This window comes from Exophiala bonariae (genome assembly GCF_035927105.1).
Source record: "Exophiala bonariae strain CCFEE 5792 chromosome Unknown scaffold_6, whole genome shotgun sequence".
In the NCBI taxonomy this organism is placed as follows: Eukaryota; Fungi; Ascomycota; class Eurotiomycetes; order Chaetothyriales; family Herpotrichiellaceae; genus Exophiala; species Exophiala bonariae.
Window position 1 is genome coordinate 709,552 of NW_027042481.1, and position 23,279 is coordinate 732,830.

Sequence of the window (23,279 nt, forward strand, 5' to 3'; positions counted from 1 at the left end):
GTATGATGATGCGGGAGAAAGAATGCCTGGAACTACTTGTACCTCGTAAACGGGGGGAGAATTGCTTGGCAACTTTTGCTTATTTGCACAGATCCGGTCTTTGGTTTTATACACGTGGCCTAATTCTGACCAAGTGCTTCTCAAGGCCATATCTTACAGCCTTATGCGTGAGCATGTTCAGTGCGCAGAACTTACACCTCTGGATATGCCAGTTGAGAGGATTGAGTAGGAGTCCACAGACCACAAGGAGTTGATATTTGTATGAAAGATTCAGACTGATTGCACTTCGCATAAATCGGAAACAGAGAAAGGACTGCTCCATGGCCTCAGGCCAGACTCCAGAGTGGATGACTCTACGGGTCTTAATCGATCACCGCACCCTGTTCTGCACAGATGGAGACCTTGCAATCCTGCTCCTGCTCTACGGCTGCGAGAAGTGGATTCAGATATGGGTCTTCTTGCCGTGCTCGGAGCTGGTGCAGAGATCCCGGACTCTGGTACAGTATTGGTGTCTGCAAGGACCATGTTGTATTACTCCGCATGCGATATAGGCAGTTGTAGTGCGCCTTGTTCGGGGTTGTTGCGGTGCGGAAAAATCATAGATCATTTCAGAGGCTGAGGAGGATCAAACGAGATCCGACCAGCCAAGGACGGCATTGGGGAAAAGACGGGTTTCGCGTCCAATGGATCCTGCCCACTGTATGCCAGTGTCAGCTCTCCGATGTAGGTAGGTTACAATATGCACCGTGGTCATAGACTGTTAGGGCACTCAGTGCCCGCTCTATCCATTCTCAACACGATATCAATGCTCCGTGGGAGCCCTCCATATCCATCAACTTCCGCATCATGATGGGTTGCGGCCATCATTGTCAGGGGAGCAGTATGGGAAGTGTTATAATTTTAGTCAAAGGAGGGCGTCAGTGGCACAAGCAAGCACTGTTCTTATTCATGAAGGCCAAGGGATGGTATGGGCCCGCGATGGTTCTTCTTCGTCGGAGAGTCAGGGGTGTGCAGCCTGCCCCATACGGGTTGGTTCCGGCCGCCATATGCAAACTTCTTGCTCCCTATACCTAGGAGTACAAAACGGGCGGTCATCCCCTGAGGTCCCAGAAGCCTTCAAGCATTCTCCCTTGCATTGTAGCCCGTCTTATATCCTTCAAATATAGGGTAACAACAGTGGCCTTGGAAAACAAGAATCTCACAGCTTTTTCCCCCTTGCTCATTGGTTGTGCATTGCCCAGCCAGAATGTGCATGGCTTTCGACGGGATTTTCACGTCGACATCTGTATGGTGGGTGGCGTTATATTTCGTAGAAGAGCCCCATCTCTGCAACTAATCGAATCCACATAATGAACAGAGGTGTTCCGAAAACATCAATCCAGAAGAGATAGCGTTTGTGGTGGATGAGTTGAATTAACTCAAAGTAATGAGAACATGTAGAAGTGTCGCAATGAGCATGTCGAGCAAAGTGATTCCGAGAAAAACCCCTCTCCGCCTTCTCAGCGGGTGAGATTTGCATGAGACGGTTTACTCATCTCTTCCAGACACCAGCATCATTCTTCTGCCACCTGCCACCGATGGGCGTATGGTGCTTCGCGGGCCGTGGCATCACGCCCTCATTATCAGATGAAGGATAAGCGGCGGCAACGAGACGCACACCTTCCCTCTGAACAATCCGCGTCTGTGGAAGCTCAATGTCTGATTTACTGCTCTTGACGAGAAAATCTCGATCCTCTGGCGTTGCAGTGCCGGACGAAGAAGTAGGTGTGCCGCCGAGGGTCTCTCCCTCGATGACTTGCATCATGTCGGCACTGGGGAGTTGTCTGGTCCGCCACTCTTCGCGGAGCCGCTCCCAGTCGTCCGGCTCATCGGCTTCGTCGCCACTGATGATCCGTGTCAGCATCGGCATGTCGACTTTCTCTTTCTTGGGCGCGTGTTTCAGGGACGGAGGCCTGGAATGAGGTCGTCGGATTTCCTGCTCTTGTGCTGTGAGATGTGCGCTTGATTGAGTGCCGGTCATGATTGGTTGTTGTTGGTCTTTAGTTGTGGCTTTCTTCAGTTTAGGGTCGAGAGCGAGCTTCGTCCGGACCGCGGCGGCATGTCGCGATGTGAGGACGATCTGGTCGAGATCCTTCTTTTTGTCCTTCTTCTGCTTGTCGCTGCTCTTGGACTTTCCAAAGAGTTTGCTGAAGCCACCACTGCTGGACTTGGTAGAGGTCTGTGATGTTTGGCTCGCAATTGAGCTCGCCCGACTACGATCGATTCCATTCATGGAAGACATCCAGCCTGGTTCGGATTTATGGGATGTTATGGATGAGGCGCTGTTCTTTCGCGGGAGGACCCCTGACGCATTCAAGAGACTGCCGGCATTGTGGTCCTTGGATTGACGTCGATCGGGGGCAGGCTTGAAAGCTACCTGGAGTAGGCTGGTTGACATGGTGTCTACTGATATCGTGGATGATGGCTTTGGACGAGTCTGTCTGATCAGAAGACCGAGTGCAGGGAATGAAGTCTACATAGACACTACTTTGGAGGAGGAAAGAACGAGCAAAAAAATCGGAACGCACTATCCGCTGTTTGGGAATCCTGGAATGAGGTACAAAGGAGTCACCGTGTCAGCAATTACAGAAGGGTTGATATCTTAACGAGATCCAATTGGAGCAAAGGACAAAGCATGTGGGCGATCGTAGCAATCGTAACAATATTAGCGACCGATTCTTTGGCTGAGGGCGGGGTAGTTTTCCGCCAACTGGAAAGCCATATGGTATCAGAGTTGCAATTTTTGAGAGGTTGAGCTGAGAAGCGGGTGCGCTACCGTACGCCTTGGATCTGTGCTCCAGCGACTATGGGTCGGAACTTGCGGAAAGACTGGATGAAGATTTTGAGTTGGGGAGGAAGTGGATGACGCAGGGTGCCAGTTGCAGTGCCAATAAATCGGCGGGTCAGCCACCGCGGTGGGCGTCGATAAGCATTTGGACCTCGAGGCAGGCACGATGGGAGATGTGATTCATCCCGCTGACTAACTAAAATGGACGGCCATGTATCCGTTGGGTGTCTGTCTGGATACCCTTCTGTTTCTCGCTATAATGTAAGCCCGAACTTCTCAACCAGAGCCGCGCCGTCAAAATTGTGGAATACCTGTCTTTATATTATGGGCCTCTCTTGCACTGGGCCAGGCATACGGATATATAATGTACATCCACTCCTGTTAAAAAAATCCGTGGACAACAAAAAGATCCCCGATCCTGAGAATCTATCCACTTCCTAACACGTCAAAATCCATGCGTTAATATACCCAACCCCTTATGTACGCTTTTTCACCAAGATTATCGTTGCAGTATCGTAGAATCATAAAAAGGAAATGCTTTGCACCGCTCAAATCAGTCCCGGTTGACCACTCGCAAACTTCGACGAGGGTTCAACATGACTCCAAGGAAACTCGGCTCCTGTCCAGCCATGAGGTCATCTGTGCTGCTTGCGGCTGTTGCTGTTCCTGCTCCGCCTGGCACGTTTCTGTATGGGTTGTTACTGTGTAGTGCGTTCGCTCTTCCAGTCGCCGATATGTTGCTACCATTTCCACTTCGGTTGTCTGCACTGTTTCGACTATCACTGGTCTGCGATTTCTCCTGATTGCTCAATTTGCCACCGCCAACAAATCCCGCGCCGATATATCTGCTGTCACCCGCAAGAGCCTGATTCTGGGCCATGGCATTATGGTTCTTGTAGATTTGAAGCTGTCTACGGTAAACCCAGGCGCAAAAGCCGAGATAGATTGCCAAGATTGCGAAGGAGCCAGCAAGAACACCAGCAACAATGGCGCCGACGTTCTTGCCACCAGATGACTGGCCGCCACCACTGGTTCCGCCACCTGGAGTAGATGTCTCTGTGGCAACGGATCCGTCAGCCCCAGTGACGGTGTATGTGATGGGCCCGCCAGTCGCAAGGGGGCCAGTGGAAGCCGGCTGGGCGGGCGCCGTGACAGTCGCAGCTCCAACGGCGTTTCCACCAATCACTTCCTGTACCGCCTTGGGAACAGCATAACCAAATGATCCTTGGAGTGCGGACGCGTCGTTCTTCTGACTTTCTTGCCTATTCAGCTTGTCGTCCGTTTGTAGAGCAGCATAGCTGTTCTGCCACGTTAGAGAACTCGTGTTGAAGATGTAGATGCCGGGACTGTCACAGGATAGATCTTGTCCAACATATCCACCAACAACGACCATCTGGCTATTCCAAACGTTGCAAGTATGGCCGGCTCGAGCAGGTGGAGAACTCTGTTTGGACGTATCAACCTCGATCCAGGTAAATGATGGAATCGTCAGGATCCACACATCATCGTATTGCTTTTGTTCGCCTGCAGGAATCAGATTTTGACCACCATACATGTAGACTTGCGTCGAACTGCCGTCCGCAGCTGACAGAGCGACGGCACAAGGATTGACGCGGATTTCAGGTGTTGGGCCGGTCGTTGCCTGTTTGTACCAAGTTGACGAATCGATGTCATACACATCAATGACGTTCATCTGGGTAAATGAAGCATTAGTGCCCCCAGCCAATCCCAAAATGATGCCTGCCTTTCCATAGCCAGGGATGTACACGAGTATCCCATCAGCACGCTCTGGAAATCCGCTAGAGTCTTGTATGCCGCCTTCCGTGATGTTTCGATAGGTGCCTTCGGAACCAGCCACCGCGCCATTATTGACAGCAGAATTGCCGTATCCGGGAAATGTGTATTCGAGAAGGCCACGAAGGTAAACGCGAGGGATTGACTGCGACCATCCATCGGTGGTGTAACCATCTAGGTGGCCTCCAAAATAAAAGCCCCGACCGAGACTAGGGACAGAGACACCTGCCCCTTCAGCAGCTCTTTGCACAGGATTATTTCCCCCATCCGAGTGCACGCCCTCAACAGTCTGAGGATCTTTAGATTCGGACCAGGAGGAGCTCGCAATGTCGTATGACCAAGTCGAGAAGGGAACGGGTGAGGTAACAGGATTATCGGAGAACTCGCCACCATAGAGGTAAAGAGAGTCATAAGAATTCCACAGATATCCCAGCGAGACAGCTGGTGGGCCACTGGGGACGGGTAACCCAGTCAATGAAGGAGACGATATTTGCCATGATTTTGTGAGATCGACGGTCAGAAAATCGGAATCTATGAATGCAGTCAGTCAAGGTCACGGGAATGGTACGACCAGAGTTCATACTCCAAGTGTTGGCAGTCTGGTCAGCGGAAGTCGTTGATCGGCCGCTGTAGAGGTATAGAGTGCCGTTGACCAAGGCACTCTGCTGGGACCACCTCTTACAGACATTTGTTGATGTGTCGGCCCTTTTTTGAGGTTGAGGGAGAGTTCTTGCAACACGGTCTGTTGGTGGTGGGACGGGATTTGCATCGACCTGAAGGAGAGGCGAAGTATGAAGACTCGGGGCAAGAAGGACAATCACAAGCACGAGAAACAAAAGTCTCGGCAGTGTTGGGAAGAAGAACGGCATGTCTCGCTGTGGTACGGGAGACGACCGTGATATTGGGTAATCGTCAATCGATTCGGGTTCAACAACTTCGACTTTACTGCGAAAACGAACGGAGAGTCTAGGTCTTGATTCTTTCTTCAGCTTTGCATCGACGATAGGGTCATCGCCTCCTAAACCGATCTCGAGAAAGGCTGAAGCGCGGCGATGAGGTGGTTCGTCGTCACGCAAGGGAAGGTCGTCGAAGGAGGAATTGTAGTCGGCTACGGAGGTCCGACGCCTCGATGCATTGGAGGGTGAAGTAGGCCGCGTAGTGGACGTGGTTGCGGTGGATTGCATTTGGGGCTGGAAAGAATTGGGATGGCCTTGTCTCGGATTAAAAAAAGAGAAGCCGATAGGCCATGAACATGTGGTGGCAAACTCCAGAAATTAATATTAGTATTCTTGTGGAATTGTGTGGACAAGAGAGATCATGCGTTGTACAAACTAGAACTGCAATAGATTGAGATATAATTGTGGAGGACGAGAGATGCAAGTGTGCAACAGGAAGCAAACCATGATTTCGAACATCGATGAGCTCAACGATGAGGATTGCAACCCAAGCTCGGTGTAGCCCTGGTCAGACCATTTCGAGGCTTACCAGGGAGTTGAGACGCGATGGAGTGATCAGTGATGTGCATTGATGGTGAGTGACAAATGGAAGCACAGAAGGAGAATAAGAATTGTGGTACCATGGCCGGGGGCAGTGCTCTCTGTGGTTAGATGAATGGAGATGGGGAGCAGTATCGACGATTCGTGATGTTTGAGACAGCATGAGCCAGCGTGAGCCGGGCAGGATTGTCGCGCCTGTTACCAAGTTGGAAGAGAACAATGACATCAATGGCAGAAAGATTGGCATGGAAATGAACAAGGATTCTCAAGGAAGAGCCATGCCGGTGTTCTTATTTGACCAGAAAGGCGGAAGTGGCTGGCGGTTGGCAGTTGGGGGAGTCCCACTGGGTTCTTCCCAGTCGAGGCCTAGAAGTCGAATCATTGAGCTCTGGGGTAGCCTCTTTTGTCCTCTGCCGGACCATATCTCCGGGCATCGCTCCGAATCTTTGGATTTTCATCAAAGAATACTCCTTCCGTAGAGGATAGTATATCATCAATCCTACTTGGGTCGACTCTTCTTTCAGGGGTTACTCAGGTTGAATGCCTGAAATGTCAAATGCACAAAACCCCACGGCTCCAATGATGTCATCGGCAGTCGCTATGGTAGCCAGACGTTGTGAAACTGACCACCGAGATAACACACGCATCTTTGTACCTTGGCCATCAGAATCCATCTTCGATATTCTGATCTGGACGCTACTGCGCGAGATGAGCCCTAGACGGATCATATATCATAATTCCCTTTCAAAAAGATAAACCCGGACGCCACGCTATTCATGTCAAAGAATCGCTCTCTCTAAAACCATCATTCACGCGTTGCCCGAATTCAGACCGTCTCTTTTCCAAATCCCTGGTTTCGATTCAGAATCTCATGTCCGTGCTCCTCGATATCCCTCTGTTCATCAACCCTACTCCTGACCCGACAAAGGTTGACTTGAGCCTCTTCCTTTTCGTTCTCATCTCCACTCAACACGGCAATTCTCAGCCTTTCTTCTGCCTTCTGTCTCTTGCGCTCTTGACGCAGTTCATTCTCGCGCATCTCCCGGATCATGCTCGACTTTTGTCGGATTCGGTGGCCATACTTGTAGAACAGAAACGGGATGGGGATGCTGACTACTTGGAGCAATCCAAGGAGTGTCCCTGCCCAGTTTGGGCCCAGCGCCTTATACATAGCAGGCCCTGCTAGGGGAAGCGTACCACCGAGAAATGATCGAAGTACGGCGTTTCCTGCCATGGCGCTTGCGGCGTAAATGCCATAACTGTAAGCCAGGTAATTTCCTGCATAGATGAAAACCACGCAATTGCCGAATCCAAAGGGGATACCGGCTGCTATTGGCAATGCCCAGTGAATACTGATGGGATAGCATGTCCACGAAAACCATAGTTGTCCAATAGGAACAAGTATGGATCCAATGCAGACAATGCTCATCATCGACTCCGGCGGAACAGTACCATCTTCGTCCGGTTGATGCGAGTCGATCATCTTCTTGATCGGCGTTGCCAAAGCAATGGCTATCATGCTACCAATGCCGATGCCGACGAAAGACAACCCGGTCTTTCCCACGGACCAGCCCCGCTCTGTTGTGTAGACGATCGGATATGCGACGAAGCAGAGATAGAGGATCCCATAAAGGAGAGAGATATAGCTGTTCCAAAAGATGCAGATCGGTTCAGTCACGGCCATGACAAACGGTCGGCTGAGGTTGATCTTCATCAGCTCCACAAATCCGACTTTGATGTCGTATCGGCTCCAGTACCTCGAGTCATCGTTGTCCTTGCGCAATTTCGCGGCCTTGCGCTGCAACAGCACAGGGCTATAAGTCTCTTTGATCGTGACGATCATCAGAAATGCCACTCCTGCCCATATCACGATGACCCAGTTGGTAAACCGCCAACCTTTGTACTGCGTAATGTATCCGCCGACGACCGGCCCGATCACGGGACCATTCATAGGACCGATACTCCAGACTGAGAAGGCGACCGCTCGATACTCATCCGAGACCATATCTGCAATGGTACCCGGGGCATTCGCAATAGTGGCACTTCCAAACACTGCCGCGAAAAATCGCAGGACAATGATTGCCTCGATACTGTGGACGACAGACACCGGTATCACTAAGAGGAGAAAACCCAGGAGACCCGTGGTATATACCGGCCGTCGACCGTAGGTTTCCGCAATAGGTGCTAAGATCAGAGATCCAACCGCCAGTCCGAAGAGATAGGTGGTCACTCCGAGTGTCGGTATGACTTTGTTTGTGATGCCGAACTCCACCATCATGTCCCCAATTGCGGCAGTGTATGCTGTGCTGTTGGCCACTATCACAAGCGTGCTGAAGGATACCGTGAACAAGACATAGGACTTGTACCACATCGACCAATTCCGGGGATTGCCTGCCTCGTCGGCTTCGAAGTCCACCTCGTACGATGGGTCTGCTGTGAAGGTTGTTCCTCGAGTGCTGAGTCGGGTCACTGTCCGCGTTGCTTCCAGCCTCGAGTTCTGCGTGGCGGTAAGTGTGAGAGGCCGCTCATCCTGATCCGACTCTGATCTTGTAATGGTAGAGGTGGGAGAGTTGTCTGCAGATGAGTATGATTCCTTTTCAGACGTGGCTGTAGGATTACTGGGTGTTGCAGGCTCTATTCTGATTTGTGGAGAGGGATACTGCGTGATGACACGAGGAATGTCTTTGTCTGGGTCTGGTGTCATGATAGGCTAAGAGCGGCCCACCTCTGGTGGTGGATAAGCAGCGATAGGAGGAGAATACCGTATAAAAAGAGGAACCTATGTTTAGATAATTTGCATAGATCTTCAACCTCAAAGAAAGATCGAAATACAGGTTCAATAAACAAACACGAACGACACAAAAGAACGAACTAAACCAACCTGTAAGTCTAGTAGACATGCGGTGTACTTAGGGAAACTCTCTGAAATGCTTGGTGTCCCAAAGTCCTCGGATGGTGTGCCGTGCAAACCAGTCATGCGAGGCGAAAGCAGAAATTTTGGGATTTAGTGTGCAAATTCTCGCGAGTGAGAGATCGGCAACTGCGAAATCTGGTTGGGATCTCACGGAGATAGCCCTTGTGGGGACAACTGTTTTCTCCGTCCAAGTCCACAATCATGCCATTTTCTCCTCGCTCAGCGGCATCCGTGTATTGCATGGAGAAAGAGTTGGTAGCAGTAGTTGTTCGACCCCGTCTGGGAGCCTAGAGGCCCAGCCCGGAAAAGGCGCGCAGACCATGACAGCTCACAGAGAGAGCAGGAATACCCACAATCCACGGCAGTAGAGAGCGTGCGCGCCACCGATGTGACCATCAAGTCAACGGATTGTTAATCAAAGATAGCACCCTCCAATAGCAGGGCCAACTAGTTGGCCAGCTTTTAAGGCACGGCCACACGGCACTGTCGCCCCAGTATGAAAAACAGCATAATGCCTCGGTTGGTGAGGCTGGGGTAGGCCAGACGGAAGAGGGGTCACCGCGCGTTGGGGTTCTTTAACCCCACATCCGTGGAGTGTCGGCTCGAAATAAAAGCCTTGTGTCCCTGAGAGCACAGCACGACCTTGCACGACGCGTCGTCAGCATCACTTACTCGTGCAGTGTATCCCAATGGTACAATCTTTGGCTGAGGCACTGTCTACCTGGGCACAGGTCCCCAGTTTGCAGACTGGGAAGATCCTCCCGAAGAAAGGCAATTCGGGCTCCGGGGTTTGATCCGGCGGAAGTTCCGGGGTCAGGTATCCTGACATTGCGTTTTGACTATGGTGACTAGCCCATGTACGAGGCAAGCTGCATGTTACAGGGCTTGATAGCACTTGGTTATACTGCATACAGATTGCTTGCAGCTCAAACAACTTCGTACGAGAAAACTGGCTCACAACTCACGTGGGCGCTCACTATGAGTGTGCCGCTCTTAAAACTGCCTACCTAGGTAGGTACCTAGTAGGTAATTCTTCGCAACACCTCTCACCTTTACGTGACAAGCCAAGGATTGTTGATTTAACATCCTGCCCTTCAGCCTGATTCGAACGTACTTCTCATGTATCCCCCACATTATTTGGGCCTTTTGTTCACACGAACAAAAGTGAGAAATGCCGAACTCGTCGAGCTCACCCAATCCAGCTGGGGCTGTACCCTGCCGAGCTGGACAAAACCCTCAGACAGAAACTGAGCTAAACCAAGGGCCACGGCAGTCACATGAGCAGGCAGCAGCAGACCCAACCGGCGGTGCTAGAGATCAAAGAATCTCACAGGACGGATCTCTTGCAGGGATTCCGAGGGACGATTCCGTCCTGCCTGAGATTTCAGAAACTCAGACGTTGGGTGATAATGCTCTCGGCTTGCCTACGGCCCCTGACTGTGTCAAGACTTCTGAAGATGTTGTAACTAGCGTTGAATCTGCGAGGCTGTCCCCTCGAGAGTCTGCTTGTGGCGAAAATGGTCATCCTCTCCCTCCTGAATGGGAACGTAGGGTGAGAAAGGCAGACGAAACGTCCAGGCTTTTACTACGTCGACCATGCATCAAGATCTACTACCTGGACCCAGCCCGATACATCCTTCGTAACAATAAACATGGTCAGTACACCGTTGCCACCTGACTGCCAAATTTGGCGTTACAAAGGCGAACAGTTCTACTATAATTCAGCCTCGCAAGAACGATCTTGGCAGATGCCAGGATACCCGAGAACACTGAGCAAAGAGGATCCACCACTGCCGCCTGGCTGGCAGATTTGGGAAACCATACAAGGAGAGCAAAAGAGAATGTTTTACTATGATCAAAATTTGAAGCTCCAGACCTGGGATCGTCCACAATCTACCCGGAAAGGAATCCATCCCGACGTCACAGCTGATGATGGACTACCCGGCACCGATCAACCTGTGAAAGTGAGCTGGGAATGCTGGAAGACACAGGACCAACGACAATACTTTGTACACACGCCCACAGGAATAAAGACATGGTTCATGCCTATTGCGGATACCGTCCAAACAGAGTTGGACAAGGAGGAAATCAATATCGAAAAGTTTCGCTTCCCGCCGCAGTGGTGACGAGATGAGTGCCTCTATATCAGCTCCCCCACCATTCGTCTTGCAAAGATTCCTGCTGCTGCATGGCGAGATCATGCGAACTATACAAGAGATCGTGACGGAGAATATCTACCACGTTTCTGGGAACGCAGGCCAGTCTGGTACAGCAGCTCCAGGAGGTCGGAATATTACATTGATCACATCAATAGGCGCTCGCAATGGAGTCTACCTCGTGAGACCGATGGCACCGTAAAGGCAGTCAAAATGAAATTGGCGACGGAGAAAATTTGGATGCATACCGGCTCCTTTATCAGTATGTCCATGAAGATTGATTTCCGCTCTTATTTCAAAGCTGTGAGTGATTGGATCGAGCTTCTTGATCTCGCACAATCGATAGTCGACAGCGATCTGGAGTCCACTGACGCAGAGTTCGTGATTAACTATCTTACCATCCAGGAAACGATGCAACCGCTTCTTCCGAATGTTGCTGTCCATAAACATTCCCTTGCAGCCGGAAAAGACAGAATAAGATCTATTCGCGCTCGCCCAAATACTGGGGAAAATCGCTACAACTTTGGCTTCCATATTCTTACACCTAGCAGGCCTGAGCCTACAACTCTCACGGAGTTTAGTAGCGTGCGTGCAAATTTGAAATCAAATGAGGCAGAGAAGTTACTGTTGGTCACAAGGTTGAGGGCTTTGGAAGTAGTGTCAAAGGAGGAATCAGTTCCTTTCGAAATCCTTATGGATATGGCTATGCATCGTATAAATTTGGTTTGGACTCCGCTGCATTCGCTAGCGTCATACGGTTTTACACCGGCAGCGAAGAGCAAGGAAAGGGTACACCTGCTGCCCCCAGACATGCAGGATACGGGGTCTTGGCACTGCGTTTGAAATCTTCTCTGATTCTCATTGCCCAAGGACGAAACTTCAATTTTGCTTGGAGGAATGCTGTTATCTTCCCGTGTAAGTCGTTTTATCCGTTAGCGGGACTGCAACTAAGAATTCTTCAGTGGTCTTGGTGGTCCTACAGAAGGAACCCATAGAAAGGGGCCGAGTTTCTTATGAAGGCCAAAATTTTCTGGATTTGGTCTTTACACGCTGGAACGACTTCATTTCAAAGTGCCCAGCATCCAACGAGGTTGAGAGCGAGGCTGAGAGCGAGTTTGACCACCAAAGCGAACCAGAGTCGAAACCGGGCCGTTTCAACCCGGCGTCTGTAACGAGAGAAAAGGCCTTCTTTCTGGCTCGCCTTTGGCTGGAAAGGCATTGGGCAACTTCTCTTTTCCAACAAGTCTATTTATCACATGAGTCTCGCGACTATATCTATTGGGACGATTTGCCACAGGCGATATTGGATCTCAAGGCTGGGAGGAATAATGTTTTTTCCTGGCTTCATGCCTGTGGATTTGCCCTGAATGACGACCCTGGACCTGAGCAACGTCGTTTTGAGTTGTTATTCAAGCAAGCCTCTGAAGAAGCAGCGAGTCTACGTGAAGCTGTTGATCTGCGGAATGCGCAAAAGACCTTGGAAGCTACATCCGTGAGCATTGAGGAATCAAGGAGGGGCATCGCCGAAGCACACACTATAGGGCGCATAACTCACCTTGCATATGTTTTTCTTCCGCTTACATTCATCACGGGCGTGTTCGGCATGAACATCCAGCCCTTCGAAGGAGGTGCACAGATGTGGAAATCTTGGGTCACCCTGTTCTGCGTCCTCATTCCATCATGGGCTTTCGGTCTGTGGACAGCCAGAGGGGAAGTAAGACGACAGTTCAACAACGCGAAGAAAAGCCTTTGCCGTGCAGAAGCCAAAAGGATACGGCTCAAGAGTAGCAGGCAAAAACGGAGCCTCGCGCCCCCTTTGACAGGAGAGACTGAATCTGTCACCGTTGAGCATGAGGTCTGAAGGAACCTGAGATTTTGGCGCCCATGGACAGCATAATTTTCCAAAACTGAATCAGAGTCACAATCTCCTGACTTGAAGATGAGGGTCAGGCATGGATTTTGCAAGCCCTTGATGGTCGCTCAGAGAGACTAGGGAATTATGTGAGTGTCTCTCGAAAAAAACTTGAGGTAACTAACTACCTAGGTAGTTATACGTCTTGTTACCCGTATGTCCTGACGTTAGGGTCAAATGCAGGTAGGAAGACAAATGTGACGCCTACCAGGAACGTGTTGCATCGAATAAATACAAATGGGCATGGCATATACTCTACTGTATGTGGGTTTGAGTGTACAATTAACACTGCCTTGGGATCGACATGATGTAAACCATCATTTTACCTTTTGTCCATCAATGAAAATCGAGGATCACTTATTCAACAAACCCAGGAACTGTTCCCAGGCCACGCCGACATCCTCCCGTTCTTTGACCCATAAGCTTCTGCCTGCCTCTCCCTCCAACCCCAAATCCTCTCCTCTGAACGCCTTGCCGACCTGCTCGCGATCTATGAACGTCAAAGGCGGCGCTTTCTCCACCACTTTCATCCCAATACCACCCAGAACACCTTGCAACTGCGCGGCAGCCTTGCCGCCACCATGTCCCCCGTAGCTGACTACCAGCGCCGGCTTTCCCTTCCACTCATGGAACAGGTAGTCGATGGCATTCTTGAGACTGGCGGGATAGCCCCAGTTGTACTGCGGCGTGACGAACACAAAGCCGTCGAACGAATTGATTCGTCTGGACCATGCTTTGGTGTGCTCGTGTGCGTACCCATCGGGCGCTGAGATCTGTGCGGGGATGCCCGGTTCGTCGAAGAGTGGCAGTTGGTGGTCGTTGAGGTCGATCAGAGACAGTGCATAGGCCCGTTGATTGGTGGAGGAATGGCTGTCCTGATATTCTTGCAGCACATTGAGCACCCATGTTGCGATCTGAGGACCGACTCTGGGAATGCGCTGAGAGCCTATGATGATTCCGACGTTGGCCCCATTCTTCGTCATGGCAATGTTGTCGTTGGATGCCATTTTTCCGCGAATTGTTGAGTTGCAACGCACAAGGCTGGGTAATTTGCTGTGTACTAGTTTGGAGCGATAGTAATGGAGCGATCTGTACCCAGAAGATGCAGATTTCAGACTGGGAAAAACACGGATCGGCATGCTGTGAGTTCTATATTTTCTCTGAGCCATACAGCCTTCCATATATTCAGCTGCTCGGTAGTTGTTGATATTGCACCGCATCCCAATCAGCAGCCTGAGGGAGCGACGAGCTGTGTTGACGTAAGCTGGCGCCGAATCATTAGTATTCGGTATTCGGGCTGTTGTGCATTAACACCGAGAGCACTTTGCTCCGAAAGGCTGGGATCATCAGTCTGACCCATATGTGAAACTCAATTAGGCTTGAATTGTAAAGTCTGAATTGTTCTCGTGTCTACTCTTAAGTTTTGTCGATACCAGAATATGAGACCGTAATGCCAAACAATTTTGTGAGCTGGATGAAGTATCATAGAACGAACAACAACTTGCCCTGGGTTGTGTCTACATTATCAATGCTCGAGCGCCTGACCTCGTGGTCAAATTGTAGACCAGGCACCTTCACGAGCCTGCATCCTCAGACCATGAAGTAGACACTCTTAACAAGGAACCTAAACCTTTTGCAAATCAGCGCATGTTCAATTTGCTCATTGACCTCAGAGACGCTCTGAGGCTTCTCAATCACAGTTCAAAGATCCGACTGCAGCGACCGAAACATGCGTTGGCTGGAGCAAGGACCTAGTTTAACCGGGTATCGTGCCGCCCTGGTGACATCGTATCCTAATCCCAAACGGGGTTGTAGAGAGGTGTCAATAGTATAGGAAGCCGTCGCAACGAAAATTTGAAGAGAAAATCTCGCAGTATGCGCAGATACGCAAAAGTGATGTCTCGGTCGGCCCTGTCCTCGGGTTCGCAATGTCTACATCTTCCGACCTCCGGTGGGAATATCTGGCTTGCTGTTATGAGGCGACCCCTACCATTTGGAGGCTTCATGCGGACCCTTCTAGAAAGAGTGACATTGTCGGTACATTCCCAGTTCTCATTGGTAGACTTCGATTTTATGCCGGTAGGATAACACGTCTCCCAGAATGTGTCCTCTCGGCCCAGTTCCCCATCCAGTGCCGCATCAAATACTTGTTCCGAATGTTTCAGAAAGTCGGTTCGTTTGTCAGCGTGAATGAAGAAAACCGGCCATCCCTTCTCAGTACGTCTCTCCATGCGGCACGGACGTGTTCGCCAAAGCTCATGAACCGGTCGTGGAAGCTTCTCTTGACAAGGTAAAAAAGCAGAGGGTTCATTCTACTCGTAATCCCGCCAAAAATATTGCCGTACCGACCAGCGAGCCCGTAAATGCGCCGTCCGTGGCTACGTTCGTACTCTGAACACCAGAACTTGAAAGCGGCCACGTCGTAACTCGGATGCTGATGGACCCCACAGATCGTCGACGAGATAGTCGAGCCATACGTGTCGAGAGTCTTCAAAAATCTGGATATCGTCATCGTGCGGTCCCAGACCAAACGATTTCTTTTGCGTCACAAGGCTAGTGAGACAATTTCTGAAGTTTTCAAAACCTCTGTCCACTGGGGTCTTGAAAGAGAACTCGATACCGATGGCATCAGCATTTCTAAGGCGAACTAAGGGCGTTAGTATGATCTCCAAGTCGGATGGGGCATTCTCGTCTGTCTGTGCTGTCTTTGTGAGAGGGTCCCAAGCGGTATAGCAGGGAATCTGTCCGTTTCAAGACCCTCTTCTATGCCATTTGACCGTCTTGGTCTCTCGAACCTGAATGGTTATTGGAGGCAATCGATTTGACAATCGTGTGTGGGGGAGCCAGACATCTTCTTCCGCTTTAGGGATCAGATCCGGCGTGTTCCAATCGAGCAGCAGAGCGTTAACAAGTTTGATAGACTGCAACCAGCCTCGCACAACTTGTCCTGGATCGTTCAAGCTTGGAGGATCAATTAAAATGCGAATGCCTTTGAAATGGTCCAAGGGCATCCGATTAATGAAACTGTAGTCAGTGTGCGTTGATGCGGCGTCGAGCACCCATTGCCCTCCCCATGCGGAGTTGTTAGGGCTGATGAGCTTGACCTCTGTAGACGAAGAAGGGTCTATATGGAAGCCGAGGACGAAATCCTCTTTAAGAAGGGGTCTGATTTCATTGTAGAACTGTTTATTGACATACATCAGTCCGTAGGCGCGGATGTTCACACATTGAGCGTAAATTTCGCAGCGAAGTTCAGATGGGAGGGACTCCATGGTGAAGTTGTGAATTGAAGAACATATTGGCCTCTGAGATGTGCTGGTCTTCAGTCTTTATATACTCAGTCGCCTTTCTCGAAGTCCACAATGAATCTGTTAAAGTTTGCGCAAGGCATCGCCTAATGCCTGGCTCGGGGACCTCCGACCCACCGGTAGACATGTGCAACATTTCTATCACCATAATGAAGATGTTGCTCAGGGAACACAACACCGTCTAGATCGTCGGCGGTGTAGTCTAGATATATCTGGTGAGACCATGTTCTGTGAAGGCCGTGGTGTGTGATAGTGAGGAAAAGGGGGACGGAGAGGGTCTCGGGGGTTAAAGGCGGCGAGGTATAGCAGGTCGAGGTTCGTATGTTGCCAAATGCTCCGCCGAATTTTGTGATTCGCGGTCCAACCTGAATTTGGAGATTTACTTTCAAATCACTTTTTCTTCAGATTCACTTCATTTACCTCCACGTGAATTTGGAGGATTGGCTCAATACTCTAATTGAAGACCGAATCCTCTCTTCCATAATTCCAGCGCCATTTCCTGGACGAGCAAAATATTGATCTCGAATGACTCCTTCCTCGTTATGGACGCCGATCTGCTGACGGACTTTAAGTCCTTTCAAGAGCTGGTTCAATCCTCCTTGGTCGATGTAACGAGAAGCGCAGGTCAAGTTGCCAGTCAGGATTTGGGTTTTCATCGATCCTCCAGCGAAAAGCTTTCCCGATCTCTGGATCGTCAAAATGCTCATTTGTTGCGTCTGACTAACAATCTACTGAAGGCCGCGACCAAAGACACGCCCATCAAACCCCCGTCCCTACAAGAGCAGGATGACATTGATGATAGCTGGCGTCGGATAGTCGATATTGTCGATCATCTTCTCGAGAAGTCGGACTCGGCCCTCGACGAATTCTCTGGCGTCATCAAGCGTCAAAGTCCTGCTCTGCAAGACACACCGCAGTCGTCGCCTCGACCTGGTAAGGTGCCCCGAGGCCTACAAACATGGGCTCGTGATTCAATGCAAAAGCCACAACAGTTCTTCGCCGTCAAACCAGACAATTTCCCTACTGGATCATTCAAGCCATTATTGCAAAGCAAGCCACATGCCATTGTCCCACTTTCGGAGAGCCTTGGTGATGCTGAGACGGGGTTTGTTCATTCACATTTCAAAATCCTTTCAGCTGATAACAGTGCAGGTATAAACATCCTTATGCTCGGGAAATCGAGGAATACACATTCCCCCCCTGGGTCAAAGAAGCACGTCCACCCATTCCATTCACACCCCTCAGTGAGTCCAAAGCTACGTATGTCGACACTGAGGAAGGCGTGGTGGAAATGCTCGAGGAGTTGAAATCCGCCAAAGAGATTGCCATTGATCTTGAACACCATGACCAACACTCATATATTGGGATGGTATCCCTGATGCAAATCAGCACGCGAGAGAAAGATTGGATCGTTGATACACTGAAGCCTTGGCGACAAGCGCTGCAGATGCTGAACGAAGTATTTGCCGATCCTGAGATCTTGAAGGTCTTCCAAGGTGCAAGTATGGATATGATTTGGCTGCAACGTGACTTGGGACTATATGTGGTCGGTCTCTTCGATACATTCTACGCTTCTTCCGCCTTACAGTTCCCCGCAAAGAGCTTGAAGTACCTACTACAGCGATTTGCGAATTTTGAAGCTCAGAAGCAGTTCCAACTCGCGGACTGGCGTATTCGACCACTGCCCCAAGAGCTCCTCGACTATGCTCGCGCAGATACACATTTTCTTCTCAACATCTACGACAATCTCCGCAATATGTTGCTTGAGGCCTCCACCCCCCAAAACAACATGCTAGATTATGTCTTGAAAGAGTCTCAGAAAGTGGCACTTCAAGTCTACGTTAACCCTATCTACGACGCTGAGACTGGTCAAGGCCCTGCTGGTTGGCTTGCTCTTTTGACTCAAAGATCGAGCAACTTCAGCAATGAACAATTTGCTGTCTTTCGAGCGATTCATGCTTGGCGAGACAACAAAGCTCGTCATGCAGACGAAGGAGTCCAGAACATTCTACCGAACCGCTTTATTTGGCAGATCGCTGAAGCCATGCCGACCTCTCCATACAGTTTCAGCCAATGCTGTCGAGGTGGAAGCAACAAAATTGTTATGGATAGTGTTGTCGAGCTGGTTCAGGTTGTCAAGGACGCCAAATTTCACGGAAAGAATGGGAAGTCAATTCAAGACTTCTTCAAGCCACAGAACGGTGATGCTTCTGGAGTCGGTTTTGCACCTCGCCGTTCTCGGCATTTGACCTGGCGAAAAGAGGAAACATCCTTGTCGGGGGTTGCGGCTACTCTGCAACATGTGAATGCAGACAAAGTGCCCCAAACTGCTACGCCTCCTCTTGATCATGGCGGTCCTGTTGAGAACTCAGTCGCAGCTAGAGGCATGACGTCTCGTTTCTGGGGAAATGTCTCTCTTCGACAACCCCAAATCTTACCCGAAGCTACCAGCGCACTTTCCGCTTTGGCCTCTATCCTACCAATTCCCTCTTCCTCGGTGGAGGTGGCAGACGAGGATACTCGCAAAGTTGCTGATTCTGGTTCTTCGCACCCCTTCGCTAATCAAAACCCAGCAAACACCGGTGTCTCACCCGTCCAAACCCCAGCAGTGTTCACCTTGAATGAGCTTTCACGATCAAAAAAGCGCACAGCGTCGGACGCTCTCCTTGATCATCCACCAGCCATTCGAACCAAAGAGCTAAATGGCGCAAGTTCGTCTGATTCTCTGGCTAGCTCGCCCCAAACCCTGGCTTCTACTTCCGACCTAGCATCTTCACCATCTCGCCCTTCCGACTCCATCATTGAGGAGAAACGCGCTAGCAAACGCCTGGCAAAGGAAGCGAAGCAAGCTCTTAAGACCGCAAAGGCTCAGGCAGCAACCGCAGCACAAGCAGCGAGCCAGCCCTTTGATTATGCGAACGCCGCATCTTTTCTCCATCCCACCAGCTCCGAACCGGGTGAGAAGGAGCCAGCAGCCAAGCGCATGAATCCATTTGCAAAGGTTCTTGATACAGGCACTGGCGCAAAGCAAAACAAGATGGGCAAAGAGCTTGCAGGAAAGAGTATGACTTTCAGATCCTAGCTGGCAGACTACTCAAGTACTATCAGTGGCCGCCCATAGATGGTTCTGCTACCGCTGGACTCTAACCGTGGCTACCGCTTGTGCTTTGACCTCAAGCAGACTATTTCAATAGGTTACTTACTCTTATGACGGCTAGCTCAACATGCGTGCCTCACGAAAGGCACGAATGCCGCAACCCAAGCAAGAGCTTCCCAGCCTTGCCGTGGACTTGTATGACCTACCTCAAATCAATTAGTTCTCTGAGTTGATCTGTACTCAGTCAACCCCCGCATGATTCTCTTCCTCCACCGTTTCTGTGATTATTCCGATTCATTGCTCACTCTATCTATCGTACACTTTGTCCGATCATAGTTCCTGACCATGTTGCAAACTATCTCGAAAACAACACTGCTGCCTGGCTCCCAGCCCCGGTATCACAGAATCCGTGGGTCACTACATAGTAACTAACCCTGGTTTTAACCCGGGCACCCGCCGCGCTCAGCAATCATACAACATACGCTAGAGGCCTGGTCCCATCCCACTCGCTCAGGTAGACAGTTGTGATAATCATCGGCTGAGTACCTAGTAGAAATTGGTGCCTACAGTGCAGTGATCTATCCGAGCTGGCAGCAGGCAAAACCATCCGGAGGCCATATCAATCCTTGGCAGGAAGGGCTGTTATGTCAAATTTGCCCAAAGTTGGTGCGGCCAGGGGAAACCATAATGTACCTAAGTAGTGCTTGTGACTGGGTCTTATAGTGAAGGCTTCTTAGAATGGTACCATGCAGCACAGCAAAGGAAAAGTAATCATCGATCTTCTTGGGGAAAATATGCAATATGTGGAGCCAGAAGCTCGGTGATTTAATGTCATTGTATACGATATGCAAACTTGAAACCCATTACTGGACCCTGGACAAGGAAATGTCTGTACCACTGGATGTTCAAACTCTGGGATGAAACTAGGAACGCCATTTCTACCACGCAGATACATATTGGAATCTGAGATTTGCGTTTCATTCAAGTCCATAAAACCACGAAGTGCCGTCCTGCTAAAATAAAGTAAACACTGGGAGACGATGGGAGAGAGAGCCAAGACCGCAATATGCGTCCATTGCATTTGTTTATACAGCCATTTCTGCTTGCAACTTGCGAAGCTCTTCTTCCTCGTCTTCCTCGATTGACGATTGCTTGACTAAGAGGTCATTAGAATCTATATTCCAAATAGTAGAATTTTGCAAGGCCTTACCTGGACCTGTAGATACCGATGGTAATCTGTTGATCTCTCCTGTGACAGGAGTTGGTCCAGTCTTCAACATCCTCTCGTCCATGGCCTCTTGCTCCAAACCCTCGAGCTCATCTTCTAGATCGGCATCATCGATAGGCTCACCAAGAGGAGCATTTGTGATGGCATTTGCAATCTCTTCTCCAAGAGCATGCTGTTCGCGGAGTTCGTCCATGGTTTGGTCAACCTTGTCGATGGTAAGATTTCCATGTATTTGCGCCATTGCGTTTCCGGCATTTTTCATTGCGATCAGGGTTTCTTGATTGATGTTGGCGGCCTCGATCGAGTAGATTTGTGTTTCAACTTGAGTGATCTGTGCAGATGTCTGCTCAAGGGTGCGCTCGTGAACCTTTTTGCGTCGTAGTGCTGCTTTGGCGGCTGGTCGTTCCGAAAGGATAGAGGTCAGTACAGGATACCTCGAGGATAGATTGGAAACCTGGAGGATGATTAGAGGCCTAACTTACCGGCTTTATTGGTCGATACATGCTTCCTGGCCAAAGCATCTTGCTCTGCCATCTGGCTTTCTAGATGCCTTTCTCTCTTCTGTAGCATATCCATTTGTTGCCTCAGCTGCAGAATGGCATTTTTGGGTGCATCCTTTCGTTTTTGGGCTGCTGCCCCGCCAAACCAACCCCACATACTGTCTGAGTAGTGGAAAAGTCTTATTGAGTTGCAGCAAGATGATGGGGGAATGAGCGTGCTCTATCCAAGGGGTGGGAATATCGTAATCAGGCAAAATGGTTGAAGAGGATGAAGGCGGGAATTCCAGGAACGACTGAGGTTATCGCGTGGTCAGCCGACGGCAAAATGAGCGGGTGGTGTCGTTGTGGTGGAGTTCTGGTAAGGACGAGGATGCACGCAAGAGAACCCAGGGATCGAATGTTGAAGAGAGATCAAGAGGGACTGCCTATAGGGAATCTGAAGAGTGGTTGAGATGAGAGCCTAGAGTTCTTGAAGAGTGGGATCTGGAAGAATCACCAGGGCACCTGTCCTGTGAGTGACTGCATGACATCGGTTACTAACTAGGAGGAGCCAGGCTCAGGCTTCTGCGAATGGCAGTGGCACCCAGGTGGCCATCAAAGGGACTACCCCTCATACTTGGGCAGGTTTGCCGAAGCTGGCACGTGCGCCAAGGACTGCTCTTCCTGTGTTCCAACTTCACCGTACAAGTGTAACATCAATTCCTCCTCCAACAGGCATAGTCATTCGTATTCGTGAGAATCTCAACTGCAAGTAGTGGTCTCAGAATGCCTGGCACACTGTTCTGGATTGCCCTGAGATGCGAAATCACACTTGATCTTCTGCGGCAAGACCATTGCTGATGCTTCCACAAATGTCATGAGTAGTGCCACAAATCCGCCTGCGCCCAGCCGGTTCATCCATGTCTCAGAGATCCCGCCGCTCCCTTCTGGCACTAAAGTGAGGTGTCTTGGTTGGTAAGATTTGACGCAAATTGCTTCCTACGTTCTCATTGATTCTTTCGATAGTGTCGTCCAGTACGACATCACAACAGGTCGGCTCCTTCTGGAACAAACATTCCCAAAGACTTTCCATTCTAAGCACCAGGTATGGGTTGATGTCAACCTCGTCCTTGAAACCATAGATGCCCAGGTTCTCTGTCCAGGGGCATGGGTAAATGTGATTGGGTACACGAGGAATCACGGCTCTCGGAGCGACAACAAGAATACAGCTGAGCAGGGCTCTGGGAAAGGCATGGCTCTCCAGGCAATCCTGATCTGGAGCGCTGGGGCGCTGCGAGTGGAAGATTACACCTCCATTGTCGAAGAACAGAGACTTGTTCAAAAGCAGTTCAGGGCCCATCGTAACACGATGGAAAAGAGGTAGATGTGGGCATTGTGGTTGGGCTTAAAAACCATTGGACCAAAGTGTTGGTGCTGTGACCTCTTGATTTGACTGTCTTGTAGGTTCGCTGGCGTGTACACCCACAAGAAAGTGGACGCCAAAAAAAGAAATTCAAAATGTCCAAACTGGGATTTGAACAGCAAAAAGTTTGGTAGGCAGACAATCGTCTACTTTACCCTCATTGAGCACCTTTCTCACCTTGTTTCCAAGGTTTAAAGGGGGATAGAAGTGGAACTGCTTAATTGACAAATCTATCCAGAGGGCCCTTCCAACCAAACCGTGCACATTAAACATGAATGAAGCAGCAGGTTCTTTTCCAAGGACTTCTAGTACTAATGCAAGGACAAATCCAAAAATCCAAAAATATGAAGTCACCTGTCGGTGCTGATAACTACGGGAGGCCGCTGTGCCCTTCACTATTTGGGCACATGATTATGCCTATACTGTTCAGAAAAGCAACTACTTCACACCAAACGTCGATCAAGTGGACATCTCAAGCAACAAAATGCTTGTGAGACCCGCGATTTCCACTTGTCTATCTCTACGAAATCTGCTACAAGCGAAGGTGATCAACTCAGCAATCTTACAGAAACAGTCGCTGTTGAGCCTTTGCAAGTGGACCAACGCGGTGCCACAATGTCTCAGCATATGATTCCTGACCAGGTA

The 23,279-nt window shown here is 50.0% G+C and overlaps 9 protein-coding genes across 9 annotated transcripts; 3 read left to right on the plus strand and 6 right to left on the minus strand.

Annotated features, from left to right (window-relative positions):
* Positions 1-1,531: 1,531 nt before the first annotated feature.
* Positions 1,532-2,437, minus strand: LTR84_011709 (uncharacterized protein; the record flags this gene model as incomplete). The annotated part of the gene is made up of 1 exon (XM_064855237.1): positions 1,532-2,437. One exon carries the CDS (start codon positions 2,435-2,437, stop codon positions 1,532-1,534), a length of 906 nt encoding a protein of 301 aa, XP_064708826.1.
* Positions 2,438-3,380: 943 nt separating this feature from the next.
* On the minus strand, positions 3,381-5,805 carry LTR84_011710 (uncharacterized protein; the record flags this gene model as incomplete). The annotated part of the gene is made up of 2 exons (XM_064855238.1): positions 3,381-5,152; positions 5,205-5,805. 2 exons carry the CDS (start codon positions 5,803-5,805, stop codon positions 3,381-3,383), a joined length of 2,373 nt encoding a protein of 790 aa, XP_064708827.1.
* A 1,138-nt stretch (positions 5,806-6,943) lies between these two features.
* Positions 6,944-8,821, minus strand: LTR84_011711 (uncharacterized protein; the record flags this gene model as incomplete). Its single annotated transcript, XM_064855239.1, has 1 exon — positions 6,944-8,821. The coding sequence occupies one exon, from the start codon at positions 8,819-8,821 to the stop codon at positions 6,944-6,946; it is 1,878 nt and encodes a 625-aa protein (XP_064708828.1).
* Positions 8,822-10,202: 1,381 nt separating this feature from the next.
* Positions 10,203-13,048, plus strand: LTR84_011712 (uncharacterized protein; the record flags this gene model as incomplete). The annotated part of the gene is made up of 6 exons (XM_064855240.1): positions 10,203-10,583; positions 10,638-10,686; positions 10,733-11,132; positions 11,181-11,568; positions 11,826-12,102; positions 12,150-13,048. The coding sequence occupies 6 exons, from the start codon at positions 10,203-10,205 to the stop codon at positions 13,046-13,048; spliced, it is 2,394 nt and encodes a 797-aa protein (XP_064708829.1).
* A 404-nt stretch (positions 13,049-13,452) lies between these two features.
* LTR84_011713 (uncharacterized protein) lies at positions 13,453-14,106 on the minus strand (the record flags this gene model as incomplete). Its single annotated transcript, XM_064855241.1, has 1 exon — positions 13,453-14,106. One exon carries the CDS (start codon positions 14,104-14,106, stop codon positions 13,453-13,455), a length of 654 nt encoding a protein of 217 aa, XP_064708830.1.
* A 1,743-nt stretch (positions 14,107-15,849) lies between these two features.
* On the minus strand, positions 15,850-16,371 carry LTR84_011714 (uncharacterized protein; the record flags this gene model as incomplete). The annotated part of the gene is made up of 1 exon (XM_064855242.1): positions 15,850-16,371. The coding sequence occupies one exon, from the start codon at positions 16,369-16,371 to the stop codon at positions 15,850-15,852; it is 522 nt and encodes a 173-aa protein (XP_064708831.1).
* Positions 16,372-16,949: 578 nt separating this feature from the next.
* Positions 16,950-19,489, plus strand: LTR84_011715 (uncharacterized protein; the record flags this gene model as incomplete). The annotated part of the gene is made up of 2 exons (XM_064855243.1): positions 16,950-17,512; positions 17,560-19,489. 2 exons carry the CDS (start codon positions 16,950-16,952, stop codon positions 19,487-19,489), a joined length of 2,493 nt encoding a protein of 830 aa, XP_064708832.1.
* Positions 19,490-20,589: 1,100 nt separating this feature from the next.
* On the minus strand, positions 20,590-21,389 carry SNF7 (ESCRT-III subunit protein snf7; the record flags this gene model as incomplete). Its single annotated transcript, XM_064855244.1, has 3 exons — positions 20,590-20,660; positions 20,715-21,128; positions 21,215-21,389. The coding sequence occupies 3 exons, from the start codon at positions 21,387-21,389 to the stop codon at positions 20,590-20,592; spliced, it is 660 nt and encodes a 219-aa protein (XP_064708833.1).
* A 699-nt stretch (positions 21,390-22,088) lies between these two features.
* LTR84_011717 (uncharacterized protein) lies at positions 22,089-22,595 on the plus strand (the record flags this gene model as incomplete). Its single annotated transcript, XM_064855245.1, has 2 exons — positions 22,089-22,186; positions 22,238-22,595. The coding sequence occupies 2 exons, from the start codon at positions 22,089-22,091 to the stop codon at positions 22,593-22,595; spliced, it is 456 nt and encodes a 151-aa protein (XP_064708834.1).
* Between the last annotated feature and the right edge of the window lie 684 nt (positions 22,596-23,279).